At 61.6% G+C, this 15993-nt stretch overlaps 1 protein-coding gene across 6 annotated transcripts; it reads left to right on the forward strand.

The window, feature by feature from the left end:
• The first annotated feature begins 718 nt into the window (after window positions 1-718).
• CEP131 (centrosomal protein 131) lies at window positions 719-12994 on the forward strand. 6 transcript variants are annotated; one of them, XM_054293070.1, is made up of 27 exons: window positions 719-800; window positions 2200-2392; window positions 3035-3120; window positions 3892-4006; window positions 4114-4232; window positions 4336-4449; window positions 4545-4706; window positions 4870-4987; window positions 5780-5896; window positions 6527-6695; window positions 6793-6893; window positions 6987-7169; window positions 7490-7684; window positions 7782-7919; window positions 8187-8312; window positions 8391-8507; window positions 9377-9406; window positions 9808-9910; window positions 10131-10332; window positions 10574-10681; window positions 10793-10910; window positions 11034-11108; window positions 11192-11334; window positions 11617-11794; window positions 11883-12025; window positions 12685-12745; window positions 12830-12994. In XM_054293070.1, exons 2-27 carry the CDS (start codon window positions 2222-2224, stop codon window positions 12896-12898), a joined length of 3261 nt encoding a protein of 1086 aa, XP_054149045.1. In that variant the 5' UTR covers window positions 719-800; window positions 2200-2221; the 3' UTR covers window positions 12899-12994. The 6 variants fall into 6 exon arrangements, with proteins under 6 accessions (XP_054149045.1, XP_054149044.1, XP_054149041.1 ...); XM_054293069.1 differs by lacking the exon at window positions 719-800 and adding an exon at window positions 849-934; XM_054293066.1 differs by lacking the exon at window positions 719-800 and having other exon boundaries at window positions 2055-2392.
• Window positions 12995-15993: the final 2999 nt, after the last annotated feature.

The following is a 15993-nucleotide window of genomic DNA, read 5'->3' on the forward strand; positions in this document are numbered from 1 at the left end:
CTAATAAACCCCACTCGGGCCTGGGAACGTGTGACTTCTTCCTGCGCCGCTGACGGAGCCGGGCCCGTGGCTCCTCCTGGCCCCCAGCCCCACGTTTTCCTGCAGCCCCATGGCCCCCCAACAGCCCCACTGCTCTCCCCCATGCTGCAGCCCCCCTGTCAGCCCCATGCTTCCCCCCCTTCCTCCCCTCATAGCCCCACTTTTTACCATGCGTCCCAATAATCCCATCGGCCCCCCTGCCCCACAGTACCCCCTCCCCAACCTGGCACTGGAGCCATATTTTATGCATTAATTTTCTTTTTATCTTGACATTTTAAATTTTTTAAATTAAATAATTAAACCGTATATCCCTGCATTATCCAAATCCCTTATCATCAATACACTTTCAATTAAACTTCCTCTATTCTTCCTAGTATCAATAACAATAACCTGCACCTCATAGTGCTATGACTCCCCCATCTTTCTCACAGCTCCCCAGTAGCCCCAGTCCCCCTCTCAGATCCCCAAAATCCCCATTTTTCCCCCCACAAAACCCCATGGGAGCCCCGCCCATGTGGATAAAGCCCCGCCCCTTTCCCCGCCCTCAAAGCCGCGCCCATCTCAATCCTCTCGTCCCATTGGTTCGCTCCTGCTAAGCCCCGCCCCCGATGGCAGCCACGCCTTCCTCATCCATTCCTCCTTATTCCCGCCCCCTTCCTCCGCCTCAGCCAATCGCGTTTCTTCGCCCGCTCTCTCCTCCCTTCCCATTGGCTCCCGGCCGGCAGCCCCGCCCAATGGCTGTGTCCGGAGCGCGGCCGTAGGTGAGGGATGGGGGCGTTTAATGGCGGCTGAGGGGGCTCCGGGGGCGCCAAGGGAGCTCCAGGGGCAGCGGGGCAGGGCCGGGGCCCCGCTCTCGGCATCGCCCCCGGGCCGCGGGGGTCTCACCCGCCTGTGGGTGCGTGGGGCCCGGTACCGTGGTGGTGAGGGGCCGGGGGCTGGGGTTTGGGGGGGCTTGGAGGGCTCGGGGTCTGGGCTGGGGGTCCGCGGGGATTGGGAGTTGGAGGGGCCTGGAGGGATCTGGGTCATGAGGGCCTGGTGATATGGGCTGGGGTCGTGGGGGGCTTGGGGCTGGGTGTGCTGGGCGTCCTGGGGAGGGGTCTGGGGCTTGGGGACCGTGCAGGGTTTGGGCTTGGGTGCTCTGCGGCTCTTGGTGGGGGTCTGAGGCTTGGGGGGCTGGGACCCGGGGAGGGGTGTCCTGAGGGCATCCAGGAACTGGGAGCTTGGCCTTGGAGCTGTGGCTGGGGTCCACGTGGGAGTGGGGAATCTGGGGGGGGTCTGGGTTTTGGGAGCTTAGTGGAAGGTGTGGGACCTGGGTGATCCTGAGGGGCTCCGGGATTTGGGAGCTTCAGGGTTTGCCTCTGGGTCATAAGGGGGCTGGGGGGCTTTGGAGTCTGAGCTTTGGGGGTTTGGGGGGCTGGGGCCTCAGGGGGCTGTGCTGGCCTGGGCTCCCGAGCCCGTTTTCCTGCCTGAGCCAGCGGTTTCCATGAGAGCCGTTTGTTTCCCCAGGCTGTGGAGCCCGAGGCACTGCCAAGGCTGTGGTGGAGCCCGAGAGGAGAGGCCAGGGCTGCCGGGGGAGAGGTTTAGGGACAGTGTGGGCAATAAATGTAAAGAGATAAAGTAGCCTGGTCTTTTCCTGGATCAGCGCTGGGGTGTGGGGAGGATGCAGAGGGGAAAGGTGGGAATGTGCTGCCCTGAGCTGGGAGGGGGGCTCAGATCTTCCTGTGAGAGAGGGCACAGACACTTCTGAAGGAGCTCTGGGCAGGGGGAGGCTCCCTTGGGAGCTGCTCAGGGGGTTCTTCAGCATCCCATGTGGTGTGTGGGGTGTGCTGGACCTGCAGCCTGCACAGATGGGGCTGTTGTGGTCCCTGTGATCCTCTGACAGCCGTGGCTGTGTGCAGTGAACAGCCTGGGATGGGGAGCAGGGCTTTTCCCTCCCTTTACTCCTTTGCTGAAATCCTGGCCCATAAATGTGAAAGCAGCGAGGAGCTCTCCTGGAGCCTCTCCAGGGCTGTGCTATGGGTTATTTGCCATGTGGCAATTTGGAGGTTTTGTCCTGTTGGGGAGCAGTTCCAGCTCTGAGTGCCGGTGTTTGCTGCAGCTCCTGTTCCAGGCTGGCTGCTCCATGCCTTCCCCTCTCTCTGTGCTCTGCTGCGCTTCCAGGGCTCCTTCCTGCTGCTCCAGCATGAAGAGCACCCGGAGCTGCTGCTCTGTCCCGAGCTCTGACGTGGCAGAGCTGATCCTGACGGGGCTCCCGGCGCCGGTGTCGCGGCGCCCCGGCAGCGCCTCCGCTGCCAAGCTGGTGGCACGCTCCGTGTCCGTGGCTGCTGATGGCAAAGCCAAGAGGAACGCCACGGTGAGCCCCTGCCCTGCCCCTCCCGATGGCTCCTGGCATGGCCACGTCCCTCTTGCTCTGGTTCCCCCAGCCCCAGCCTGGCTTTGTTCGGGTCCTGCCCAGCAATAGCTGTTTGTGGCTCCCTGCTGGGTGCAGAAGAGCAAGTTTCAGGATTCCCTCTTTTCCCTTCCTCGCCCTTCACCTCCCTGTGCCAATTTCCATCTGCAAACTCCCGATTTCCTGGTGTCTCCTGCTGGGGTGCCAGGCCCAGCCTGCCCCTCATGGAGCACCCCCTGTTCCTGCCACACCAGGGGCTCCTGAGTGGGGATTCCACAGAGGCAGCGAGCCCCAGGTGCTTGCTGGGCTCTCTCAGGACCCAGCAGGATCCAGCCCGGGCTCCTGCTGAGTAATCCCTTGGCAGCATTCCCACACCCGTGTTCCCAGGAGCTTGTGCTGAGGAACGTGTTCCTGCTGGCTCAGCAGTGCCCGAGCAAGGTGGCATTGCCCACTGCCTCAAGGGGAGCCTGGCAGCCCTGGAGGGCTGGGAACTCCGTGTCCCCCTGGCTGAGAGGGTGGGGAGCCTGTCTGTGCTGCTCCTGAACGTGGCTGCTGCATTTGTCCCTGCTGCATTTGTCCCTGCTGCATTTGTCCTGCTCTCCACAGGAGGATGCGGGATCCCGGGCCATGAACAACCTGCGCAGGTCCAACAGCACCACCCAGGTGAACCAGCGGGTGAACAGCTCCCACAGGTACAGCCCCGTGTGTCCCTCTGTCCTCTGGGGGCCCTGGGGACACCCCACCCCTGTGTCCAACCTCCCTGGTCCTGGGGAGGAACAGGAGCCTTTCCAAAATACCCTGAGCTCTGTCGTGCACTTCAGGAGTTAAAGCCTGGCCCTGGAAAACCAAAGTCTGGTGCTTTGGTTATTTTTTGAAGAGGAAGTTCCTTGTTTAGGGTTCCATAGGATCACAGAATGGCCTGACCCTAAAGTCCCATGCAGGATCACCTTCTACAAGACCAGGTTGCTCCAGGCTCCATCCAGTCTGGCCTGGGACACATCTCTGTCAGAGTAGTGCCCAAATTCTGTGGGCAACCTGTGCCAAGGCCTCTCCACCATCGCAGGGAGGAATTTCTGTTTGGGGAAATGGAGTGTGTTTCTGTGGCTGTGACAAAAACCATTCCATTTGATTCCAACAGCCCTCATGGACCCTCCAGGCCATAACTGGGCTGTGTGAGGAGACAAAAGTTCTCTGTTCCCAGGACCCTCTGAGTTGGGATTTTCCATTCTCCTGTTGGTCTGTGCCCATCCCCATCACCACGCACCACCCTGGAACCCAAGGCTCTGTGTAAAAACGAATCATTGGTGGATTTTGTGGCCATGTAATGATTCTCCAGCCGCTTTCTCCCATGTCACACTGGAGTTTCCAAGTGCCCTACATAGCCAGAGTGTGTCCTGTGGCTGTGAGTTAGCCCACAGTTATCTCTGTTCTCTCCTCTCTGCCTTCCCTGGGTGTGGATGAAGCTCTGAGCAGACAGGAGACTTCCTGGCCTTCTTTGAGGGTGACCCAATAGGAAGGAAGAAACTGGCAGCTCTGAGCAAAACCTCCCCAGAAAAGAAAACCACCTGGAATATCTTGGTGAGGACGGCAGGCTCTGGGAGCGGGTGGGCCAGGCTGGCTCTGTGCTCCTGGTGGCGTTTGAGGAGGTGGGTTTGGTGTCCTTATCCCTGCTGGCCCCATGGCAGGATGACCAGCCCCGAGTGTTCCCGGGCCCCTCTGGCTCCCACGGCCTCGAGCCACCCACGGGCATGAGGAGGAAGGAGGCCACAGTGCTCCTGGCTGCCAACTTCACTGCCAACAACAGGTAGGGCAGAGGGCCCTGAGGGGGAGAGTGGGTGCCACTGCATGGAGAGAGCACCTGGGGCGGGGAAGCTGCTGTTCCTGACACTCCTGTCTCCCCACACAAGGAGCAACAAGGGCGCGATGGGCAACTGCGTCACCACCATGGTGCACAACAACTACTCCACTGCTGAGAAGGGCCCTGCTCCCAAGAGCTCCAACCAGGCTCCCAGCTCCCTCAAGTGAGTGTGGGGAGTGTCCTGGCTCTGCAGCTGGGCTGGCCCTGGGGCCGTGCGTGGCACAGGACGGGGCTGAGTGCCTTCATCTCCTGTCCCAGCAATGTCGTCAAAGCGGCCTCGAACGAGGACGGGGAAGGCAGCAGCAGCCTCGTGAAGTCTCAGAAGAATTTCTCCAGCAACAACATCATGACCCACAACAACAACAACAGCAGCAGCAGCGTTCCCCGGAGGAGGGAGGTGACCGAGGAGGAGGCTGAGAGGTGAGGGAAGGAGCAGGAGGACGGTGCCAGGGGCTGTGAGGAGCTCCAGGGGAGCCTGTTCTTCTCCTGTGGCATTTCACTCTGGGGAAAGGCCGCTCTTAGTGCACCTGCTGTGCTCTGCTTGCCCTGGGGCTGTGCTGAGCCTCCCTGGCTGTCCCCACAGGTTCATCCAGCAGGTGAACATGGCTGCTGTCACCATCCAGCGCTGGTACCGGCGCCACTCGCAGCGGCACAGGACGGCGGCTGCGGCTCTGGGACGCCTGATGGCTGCCAAGAGAGAGGTTGGTCCTGTCCCCTACTCTGTAGCCCAGACCACCCAACACCCATGGCTCGCTGGCCACTGACTTGGGGTCCCTTTCATCCCCAGACCTGGGCTGTGAGAGTCGAGGGGGCTCTGGCTTTGCATCCAACCAGCCCCTCCATGGTCCAGAGAGCTGAGGAGGGTCCTGTTCCCTCAGAGCTGTGTCCAGGGATCAGCCTGGGCTGGATTCCAGCAGGAGCTGAGGCTCAGCACCACACAGCTCCAGCTGCCCCAGCCCTGTGACTGGGAGCAGTCAGATCCTGGCAGCAGCAGCGCCAGGCTCCCTGAATTGGCACTGTCTGGGCCTCACTGCTGGCCAGAGAAGGGATGCCCCATCTCAACTCATCTTAATGAATCCCTAAGGAGCTGCCTGTTAGAGTGACGAGGTTTCACAGCTATTTGTGTTTCCTTGTGTTCAATTATTTATCCCAGTAATGAAAAGCTCTGTTGCTCTTGCGTGTGAGTCTATTTTTAAGCCTTGTCTCCTTGGTGGTGGCAGACCCAGATAATAATATAATAATAATAATAGTAATAATAATAAAAATAATAATTGCATGGAGGATCTGAAGAAAATGAGCTGCCCCAAAGTGGAGCTGTGCTGAGGGAGAAGAGGATGGAAAAACCACAAAGCCCAGAGTTCCAGGCACACTGCTGAGGAGAGGATGGAAAGCCTGGATGTTGTGGGGTCACCCAGGTGTGGGTGCCCCTCACACTTCACAGTGGTGGGTGCTGCAGAACTCTCAGTAACATTTTTCACCCTCCTCTCTGTCAGGAAAGGCAGCAGCGGATGGAGGAGGGGAATATCCTGGATTTGCAGGAGAGGAAGGAGGAGGAGCGCAGGAAGATCCGAGAGGAGAAGGCACGGCTGGCCCGGCATGCTGCCATCCAGGTAGGGCCAGGCCAGGCCTGTGTGACACCGTTTGCTGGCATCATCCAGCGAGGCAGAGAGGCCTCTCTGCATCTCCAGAGCCTTGGCATGGGGCAGGAGCAGAGCCAGCCTGGGGAGTGGAGATGGAGGTGCCACGGAGCAGTTTCCTGCTGTGCTCCTGCCAAGCCTTGGCAGCTCACTCTGAGCCTGGGAAGACAGGGCTGGTTTCTGTGTGGTTCTCAGGAAAATGGTGGCCACGTTGAGACAGGGACACTCCAGGCTCCGTGGAATGGCCGAGGATGTGTGTGCCCTGGGAGTGGGACCCTCCTCAGGAGCAGGGTCCCTCTGGGAGGGCTGAGTACCACTCCATGTCCCTTGGCAGGAAGCAACACGTCATTGTCACCCTGCTCTTGCAGCTGGTGGTGCAGATGGGGCTGGCACAGGCTGCAGGAGTTGGCAGTAAAGCTGGGGATGTTTTAAACCCCAAATTTTCTTTGCCCTAATTGGAAATGTGTTCCATCAGGGGAGGGGGTTGGGGGGACACACATCAGTGAGCAGCTGGAGGATGCAAAAACACTGCCACAGCCTTGCAAACACAGGCTTGTGCCTTCCCAAGGCTTCAGGACATCCATGGCTCCTCTGTCCCCGCAGGAGCTGCAGCAGAAAAGGGCCCAGAAGGCCTTGGAGACGAAGCGCTCGGCAGAGGAGCAGGTGCTGGTGAAGGAGAGCAGGAGGGTGCCCAAGAAGAAGCCTGGTGCCAAACCTGCCTCAGCCAGGAATGCCAGCCCAGCCAGCAGCCTCACCAAAGCCAACAACGCCGGTGAGTCCCTGGGGAGTGTCCCCAGAGCTTTGGGAATGAGGGGTTTGCTCTGAGGAGCTGCCTGGGCCAGTTCCTGAGCAAAGCCTGGTTCCTGCAGAGGCCAATTCTCCCTCAGCAGCCTCAGAGCTGGAAGGAAGCAGCCTGGGAGCTCCTGGCTCCGTGCCCTTGCAGGACCCTGGGGCAGAGGACAAACTGCAGGTGGGTCTGGGTGTGCCTTTGGGGACCCTGGGCACCATCAGGCCTTTGCTGGCTTCTGGGGAGAGCAGAAAACTCCCTAATCTTCTCCCTTAGGATGTGAGCTCCAGGGAGACAGGTAACGAGGACCTGGAGACAGCAGCAGCTGCTGGCAGCAGGGCTCCATCCAAGGTCACTCTGAACGAGCTGCTGGACACGCTCAGGCTGCTGGAGGAGGAGCCAGAGCTGCTGCCCCCACCCAAGCTCCTCAAGAAGGACAGATGTGCCTGGATGGACAGGGTGAGCTGGAGGATGAGGCTGCTGTGCCCATCCTTGGGCAGTGAGGGCTGCCTGGGGAGAAACAGCCAGGCACTGCCAGGAGGAGCTTGGAGTGGGTGATGGAGGAATTTGGAGGAGGAGATGGAGGTGGTGGAGGAATTGTTTGGTGCACTGAGGGCTTGGATGTTTGCAAGGAACAGCAAGCCATGCAAAGGCTGGTGGTGGGGCAGGGTTTAGCCCAGAGGATCAGGCTGGCTACTGGGCTGCAGTGATGGAGACAAGCCAGCACCTCTTCTCCCAAACCTTCCCCTGGGTGCTCATCCACCACGCTGAATTCCCAGCAGGAGCCCAGCTCCAACTCCCTGACTGCTGATAACTTGGAGAAGTTTGGGAAGCTGAACCACCCTCCGGGAGTCCCTGAGGACGGGGCTCTGCTCTCAGAGGCCAAGCTCCAAAGCATCATCAGCTTCCTGGATGAGATGGAGAAGTCAGAGCAGGAGAGGCCCAGGTCAGCTGCCTCAGCCACGCAGAGGGAGGTGAGTCCATCCATGGTGTGGGAATCATCCCCCATCTCCCTGTCCTCATCCCAGGTGGTCCCACCACCTTCTCATCATGTTCTCTCTGCTGTGGCAGAGCTTCCTGTTGGAAGAGGAGCTGGCTCACGTGGAGCAGGTGTCAGCGGTTGCCACGGAGGTGACAAGCTCCATGATGAGGCTGAAGCTGGAGGTGGAGGAGAAGAAGAGAGCCATCAGCCTGCTGCAGACTGCTCTGGTGTGTCAGCCTCACACGTGGTTCTTGGGCTATGAAGCACAGGATCAGGACTGTCCCTTGATTTTACAGAATCATGGAATTGTTTGGGTTGGAGGGACCTTAAAGATCACCTGGCTGGGACCTGGGCTGAGCTCCCTTCTCTGTAGTGGGGAGCTGGGTGTTCCTGCTGACAGGGGTGGGAGATGTGAGCCCCAGGGCTTTGCTTTAGCCCTGTCCCTCAGTTTCCTGGCCTGTTGGTCATTTCCATGTGGCTGTGTGACCCCACAGACCCAGCAGCGGGAACTGACCGACCGCCACGTCAAACAGACCGAGAAGGAGCTCAGCCAGCAGCTCAGGCTGCAGAGGGAGCAGTATGAGGCAGCTATCCAGAGGCACCTGGCCTTCATTGACCAGGTAACCCTCATCCCAGCTCCTGAAGGCAGAGCCTGAGGTGGCTGCCCCTGCCTGATGCTGCCTCCTCGCCCTGCCCAGCTCCTCGATGACAAGAAGGTGCTGAGTGAGAAGTGTGAGGCTGTGGTGGCAGAGCTCAAACAAGTGGACCAAAAGTACGGCCAGAAGATCAACCAGATGCAGGAGCAGCACGAGCTGGTGAGGGGACAGGGAGGATGGGCGGACATATGTGTGCTGATTTTGCTCAAATGGGGCCTCTGCCCGGAGCAGGACAGTCTCTGCCACCTTGGTGGGACCTGGACACTCCAAGGAGCTCTTCCCTGTGCACAGAAGGTCCCTGTCACCACAGAGCTTTGTCCTGGCTCCCCACAAGGCTCCTGTCCTCTGCTGCCCAAGGGCAGGAGCATGGCACTGACCAAGGGACAGTGTGAGCTCCCAGGCTCTGCTTGGAGAGACCCTTCCCACACACCTGGCACAGGTTGCTCCATCCCTGGAAGTGTCCAAGGCCAGGCTGGACATGACTTGGAGCAGCCTGGGATAGTGGAGGGTGTCCCTGCCCATGGCAGGCGTTGGAACTGGATGAGCTGTAAGGTCCTTTCCAACCCAAACCATTCTGTGATTCCATGATCCCGCTGAAGGCAGAGCTGTCCCAGGCTGGGGGTGCCCAGAGTGCAGTGCTGGCACAAACCCTATGCCATGGAGCAATTTTGCTTCTCCTGCAGATGGAGACAGCTCAGCTTGCCCTGTGCCAGGCCTGGCAGGAGGGCAGCACCACTGGGCTCATCCCTGCTCTGCCATCCCAGTCCCTGCTTGTCCTTGACCTTGGAGCTGAGCTCATGCCTGAACAGACCACGGGGGTCCCTTGGTCTCTGGAGCAGGCTCCAACCACACAAGCTCCTCCTGGCCAGTCCTTGGCTTGTCCCTGTCCCTTGTGCTGTCTCCCCTCACCCCCATGGACTCCTGCCCAGCTCTGCCCTGCCCGTGGCTCCCACAGACGCGGCTCTGTGGATTTGCCTGTCTCCCACCATTCCCCTTCTCTCTCCATCCCCTCCTTTCTTTCTCCCCAGGTCTGGCGCACTTTGGGCCCCTTTTGTGAGGTAAATGTGGTCTTTGCTCTCTTTCGTGCCTTGCCCTCTGCTCTCGTGCCCTGGCCTGCTCTGGCCCTGCTCCAGCCCCTGCCAGCGGGTTTTCCATGGCAGGGAGAGGGAAGGCTGGAGAGGAAAGCACCAGCACACAGGGACAGATGGGCTGCCCTGCATGCAGGGACCCTGGGCAGCCCCCAGTTCCCCTTCCCTCTCTGTTGGTGCTCTCATGTCTTGGCAGTGAGCATTTCCCAAGGGGATGGAGGAGAAGGCACTGGGAGAGTGTGTGGCCACTTCTCTGGGCTGGAAGAACACACCTGGCCAGGGCTGTGCAGCTCCACAGCTTCCCAACAGCCCAGCTCCCAGGGCTTTTCTCTCCCAGCTTCTCTGAGCTTTTCCCATTTGCCTCCAAACAGGAGATTAAGAAGCTGAAGGAACTCATGAGCGCAACTGAGAAAGTCCGGCGGGAGAAGTGGATTGAGGAGAAAACCAAAAAGATCAAAGAAATCACCGTGAAAGGTATGGGCAGGTTCCCTCAGCAGCAGCTGGAGCCAGGGCAGTGCCAGGGTGGTGCAGGAGAGGTTGGGGAGAGCTCCTTGGTGCGGGCACTGTTTGCTCCCTATTTTGGTGGAGCCGATCACCCCTCTGTGCTCATGCCCCGTTCCTGGCAGCCCCTTGAGCCGGCTGAGGGTACCTGTGGGATCCAGCCCGAGCCATGCCCATCCTTCCCCCGTGCCAGGGCTGGAGCCGGAGATCCAGAAGCTGCTGGCCAAGCACCGTGAGGACATCCGGCAGCTGAAGCTGCTGCACGAGGCCGAGCTGCTGCAGTCGGACGAGCGGGCGGCGCTGCACTACGGGCGGCAGGCGCAGGAGCTGCGGGGGCTGCTCGAGAGGGAGAAGGAGGAGCAGAGCCAGCGGGAGCGCGAGCGGGCCCGCCAGAGGTGGGTCACCCCGGGTTCAGCGCTGCTTTGGGGCTCTCACATCTGGGGTGCTGTCCAGCACCAGGCTGCTGCTGGGATTATTGTTATATCCCATTATTTGCAGCTCCATGGGGAGCGGCCCTTTTCTCTCCAGCAGCCTCAAGTGGGCGATGCTGCTGAGCTGGGAGCATCCTCTGGCGTTGTGAAGAGGCCGAGTGCTCGAAGGCACGTCCTGCAGTGTGTGTGTGTGTGTGTCCCACAGGTGTGAGCAGCAGCTGGAGCAGGAGGAGCAGGCGCTGGAGCTGCAGCGGCGCCGCCTCTATGCCGAGGTGGCCGAGGAGAAGGAGCGGCTGAGCCAGCAAGCAGCCAGGTGGGCAGCCTGGGGGGCTGGGGGCAGCCCTGAGCTTGGGGCCAGGCTCCCTGGGCAGGATTTCCATGGCAAGAGGGGCTGGTGTGGATGCTGGGAGCTGTGTCTGTGCAGGCAGCGGGCAGAGGCGGAGGAGCTGCGGCGGCAGCTGGAGGCCAACAGCTCAGCCCTGACCCGGGCACTGCGGGACGAGTACGCCAAGGAGAAGGAGGAGCAGGAGAGGCGGCACCAGGTCTGGTCACCTCCAGCCCTTTGGGTGCTGGCACCACCAAGCCTTGGACCCCACAGGGGCAGCCCCAGCAGCTACTCCCAGCTACTCCCAGGGCTGAGCTGTTGTTTTCCCTTCTCCTCACAGGCAGAGCTGAAGGTGCTGAAGGAGCAGCTGGAGCTGGAGAAGCAGGCCTGGGAGGCCAACTACGTGAAGAAGGAGGTAATGGCAAGAGCTGTCCTCCAGAGGTGCCACCCATGGGCTCTAAGAGGAATTTGAGGGCACGTTTGCTGTCTCCATTGCAGGAAGCCTGGCTGCTGTCCCGGGAGCGGGAGCTGCGGGAGGAGATGAGGAAGGAGAGGGACAAAGAGATCGAGCTGGTGATCCAGCGCCTGGAGGCCGACACCTCCTTGGCCAAGGAGGAGTGCGAGAGGGCAGCGGAGAGCAGGTGAGGGGAAAGGGAGGAGGGAGCTCCCAGGTCCTCCAGAGGCTGGTCCCTTCTCCCTGTCCCCTGGGCATCTCTCCAGTGAGCTCTGGAGCAGTGTTAGTGCAGGAAGGAGCAGCTCACAGGGACAGAGTTTACCTCTCACCTGAGGAAACAGCCCCGGGTCTCTTGTGGGGCAGCTCTGCCCTTGCTGCTGTGTCCTGATCCCTCCTGCAGCAGGAGTGGGGCTGGGATGAACCAGGCAGCAGCAGGATGAGCCAGGCTGCCCGTCCTTCCTGCCCACAGGATCAAGAGGATCCGGGACAAGTACGAGGTGGAGCTGCAGGAGCTGGAGCACTCGGAGAGGAAGCTGCAGGAGCGCTGCAACGAGCTCAAGGGGCGGCTGGCCGAGCTGGAGGGGGAGAGCACGCGGCTGCAGGGGCTGCTGAAGCACAAGGAGCAGGAGCTGGAGGAGATGCGCAAGGTGAGCCAGGAGCACGGCCAGGACCCTGCCTGGGTGAGTGGGAGCAGCTGTCCCAGGGCACAGGGGTCTGACTGAGGGGATCTGGCAGGAATTTGCAGACAGGCTGGTGGGGATGGAGGAGGAGAACGCGCGGCTGAAGGCAGAGATGGCGGAGCTGAGGGCCCGGCAGCACCTGGAGCTGGACAGGCTGCTGAGGGAGAAGGACCAGGAGCTGGAGGAGGTGCACAGGAGGTGAGGAGCCCAGGTGGGGTGCAGGAGCTCAGCGCTGCATCCTTGGGAACACTTCCCAAGCTTCCAGCCCTGTCCAGGCAAACCAGGCAGAAGCCAGTTGTCTGAACTGGGTGCTGCTCAGGCACCCTGAATCCTCTGTCCCTTGTCACCGCTGGCCTGCTCTGTGCCATCGTGTCCCCAGGGCTGCTCCTCTGCCTGCATGGAGGACATGAGTGCCAGGAGAGGCCAGTGGAGCACAGCTCTGTGTGCAGGAGCCCTGGCCAGCATCACTGTCACCTCCTGGGGGCTCTCTGTGGCTCACACATGATACCTGTGACTGCAGCCATGTGATTTTCTCCAGAGGGGCAGAGCCCAGGGTTAGGGCACAGAGCCCAGGGTCAGGGCACAGCCACAGAGACTGCTGGGACATCCCCAAAATGCTGTGATAATTAAACCTCAGGAAGCTAATGTGCCTTTTTTCCTGTAGACAAGTCAGTCCACACTACAGAGTGGAATAAAGGTGCTGCCAGTGTGTGATGGCACCTGGAGCCCAGCTGTGGCTGGGGGAGAGGGGCTGAGCTCCCAGGGCTGAGCTCCCAGGGCTGCAGTCCCCCCTGGGGCAGGGCCAGCCCCGTGTTTGGCACTCACCGGGGGATGCTCAGCCCCTGTATCCATATCAGGGTGAAGGCGGCGGTGCTGAGGAAGGAGGAGAGCATGAGCAGCCTGCGCAAGCAGTACGAGGTGAGTGAGGGCTCCTGGCCCTGGCCTGGCTGTGGCTGGGCGGGCACGGCGAGCTCCCTGTGCCCTGTGCTGTGCCCTGTGCAGGCGGCCGTGCAGAGAGCCAGCCTGCTGGAATCGCTGCTGCAGCGGCAGCGGGAGCTGGCAGCCGAGTGACAGTGACACCCTGCGGGCAGGGAGCGGGGCCGGGCCGGGCTCGGGCCCTCCCCTCCCTCCTCCCCTCTTCTCCACAGCCCGATCCCAGTGCCCTGGCCGTGCTGGGACACTCGGTGGCCTTTGGATTGTTGGGAGTTTTGTTGTGATAATAAATCTCTGCTGGTTTCTACAGCTGTTTCTATACTTGTGCACATCAGTGCCAGGGTACGAGTGGCTCTTCCACGAGGTCTGTGTCCACTCCCACCTTCCCAACCCCATTCCTGCATCCCTCCCTTTGCTCTGGGGGTGCCCAGCACCCCAGTCTATGCCTTGGGTCCTAAACTGAACTGTCCAGTAGGATGCAGGGCAGGATGTGATCCCACAGCCTCTGCCACCTGCAGATTCCTCCACACCCCCTGACCGGGCCGGGAAATGCCTGGGCTGGGCCGGTGGCATCTGTTTCCTCTCGGCCGGGCTGTGCAGCCGCTCTGGGCCCGCCCCCGGGCCGGCAGATGTTTTCTCAGCATTCCCTCCCTGGTGTTTCGCACCCGTCCTGGTGCTCCGTGCGCCGGGGCAGGGACACAGAGGGTGCCGGGGTCCTGCCCGGCGGAGCCGTGGCCGTGCCGGTCCCTGTTCCCCTCTCCCCGCTGTGCCAGGCCGGATAGCTCATCCCAGTGTGCCGGGAAGGGCCGGGCACGGCGCTTGTTCCGCTCGTGTTCCATTTCCAAGGAGTTTCCTGAGCGCCGCTTCCGAGCCCGGCCCTGCCCAGCCCGAGCCGGCGGCTCCGGGAACCGGCGGTGGGAGAAGGGGGCTCAGCCCACCCACAGCCCGGCCAGGGGTGCTGTGCCCGTGCCCAGCCCCGTGGCACCGGTGTCGCACCCCGGGCATCGCCGCTGTGGGCCGGACACCGACCCACTGTGCCCGGGGTGTGCCCGGCCCCGCTCCCGCCGCTCCCGGGGCTTCCGGCATCGTCCCGGCCCCTCCCCGCCATCGCCCGGGCTAATTTCTAGGCCAGTGCCCGGTTCAGGCATGAATAAATCAGCGCCGTTGCATAACGGGGATGCGGATTTTCCCCGGCTGGCTGCCCGTGCCTCCGCCCGCGCCCCCCGCCCGCAGCCCGGGGGTCCCGCGGGACCGGCACCAGCGTGTCCCTGTCCCCGTCCTTGTCCCCATCCCCGTCCCTGTCGAGCCGCTCGGCCACGCTGCGGGCTCTGCCAACGCCCCCGGTGAAGGAGGAGCCCCCCGTGCCCCGGGATCAGCGGCGAGCGGATCCCGGTGGCCCGGAGGGAGCTCAGGAGCAGCACCGGGGGCTTTTGGCAGCCGAGCGGCAATCGCGGCTCAATCTGGTGTCTGCCCGGCAGGGGATTAGCTGCGGCCCCAGACAAATCAGCCGGGAAGCCGGAGCGAGTGGCAGGATCCGAGCAGGGTAATCTCCCCTCGGCAAGGATCTGTAATCTCCCCGGCTAATTGGGGCGGCGGCAGCGGCGCTGCCCTGGCCGGGCGGGGATGTCGGGGGAGCGGAGCCACCCTGAGCCTCTGCCGGGGCTGGACCTGGGCATGGACCGGAGCCACCCTGAGCCTCTGCCGGGGCTGGACCGGAGCCACCCTGAGCCTCTGCCGGGGATGGACCGGAGCCACCCTGTGCCTCTGCCGGGGCTGAGCCAGCGCTGCCACAGCCCCGATCTCAGAGCTGCACCTGTGAGGGGCTCCCTGAGCTGTGGGCCTCGATTCTCCTGTGGGTTTTTCCCTTTTACAACCAGGCTGGAAATCTGGTGGGAAGCAGGACAAGTGGCAGGGGCACAGGGCAGGTGGTGGGTTTGGGTGGCCATGAGAGTTCAATCCTCCTCCTGGCTGTGTCACACGGGGCTATGGGGGTGGCACGGAGGGTATGGGGCAGGGGGTGAGTGCTTGGTGTCCCAGCTGAGCTGGGGATTCCAGCTCTTCCCAAGGAGGGCAGGGTGGCACAGCAGGGCTGGGCAGGCACACACTCCTTTCCCACCCATCCCTATCCCAGTGTCATCCCCAGTCCATCTCTGTCCTTGTCTTCTTTCCTATCTTATCCTCAATTCCATCCCCTCCATCCTAATTCTCATCCTCATCCTCATTTTCCTCCCCATCCCACCCCCTCCCAGACACAGGAGGGAAGGGACACTGGGCACTGGGGCTGCCACCCCAACACACCATTGGGTGAATTTATCCCCTCTCACTCACCAAAACCCCCCTGCCTGTTCCCAGTGCCAGGGAGGCCTCCGCTCGTCCTTGTCCCACCCACCCTGGGACCAGCTGAGTGTGCTGGGGGTGGCTGGGCCTGCTGGGTGCCCAGTGTGGGTGGATGCCTGCTGTGGGTGCCCAGTGTGAGTGGATGGGTGCCCTGTGTGGGTTCAGCACAGCCGCCCACCCCATCCCACCTGGCTGTGACTCAGCCAGTGCCAGCTCAGCCACACAGGGAATGGGGCTGGCCCTGAAAACCACCCCAGGGGCAAGTGGCCACCCGCTCGCACGGGACCATGGCTGTCCAGAGGGCACCAATGGCACCAAAGCCCCGAGAGACTCCAAATGCTTCTGCACCAGGTGAATGTGGCTGTACCAGGTCAGTGCCACCTTTGTTCAGCTGCTCTGAGGCCCAGGAAGGCTCATGATGGAGCTCAGGGTGTCCCACATGTGGGTCAAGGCCATTTGCACATCCAGAAAGGACCAGGGACCCAGTGGGGGGGGGACAATGGGAATAATGGGGTGCCCATGAGCTGCACCCCAGCGGGGGTCTCCAAAATGAGTGATGGGGCATCAGCCTGCTAACCCTGGCAGGAGGACTGGGGCGTCCTGTGGGACAGAGCTGCTCCAGAGCAGAGAAATGTGGAGGCAGGGGAGAAGGGAGAAACTGGCTCCAACGTGTTTATTCTCCCAGCAGCCGGTAATTTTTCCAGGCCTGTATCTATTTGTGGCAACGTGACATGTGCAGCGTGGTGCTGTTCTGTGCAGGCTTGAAGGCTTGTAAAAAATTAATCGTGTACGCAAAATTCGGCTTTAAATATTCAAACTGGCGGTGGGGATGTATGAGCCCCGTGCTCGGAGCTGAGCCCAGCCAGGGCTGGGACAAGGGGGTGTCCAGGAATGGG

This window comes from Melozone crissalis, unplaced genomic scaffold (assembly GCF_028551555.1).
Source record: "Melozone crissalis strain CALT ecotype California unplaced genomic scaffold, PUWL_Pcris_2 ptg000129l_1, whole genome shotgun sequence".
NCBI classification, from domain to species: Eukaryota; Metazoa; Chordata; class Aves; order Passeriformes; family Passerellidae; genus Melozone; species Melozone crissalis.

Bases quoted from the DNA above. Each gene is read 5' to 3' on its own strand.
- CEP131 (XM_054293066.1), top strand. From the start codon at position 2,069: ATGTGGCAATTTGGAGGTTTTGTCCTGTTGGGGAGCAGTTCCAGCTCT. The intron at 2,393-3,034 runs GTGAGCCCCTGC...TGCTCTCCACAG, and splicing joins AAGCCAAGAGGAACGCCACG to GAGGATGCGGGATCCCGGGC. The intron at 11,795-11,882 runs GTGAGCCAGGAG...GGGATCTGGCAG, and splicing joins AGCTGGAGGAGATGCGCAAG to GAATTTGCAGACAGGCTGGT.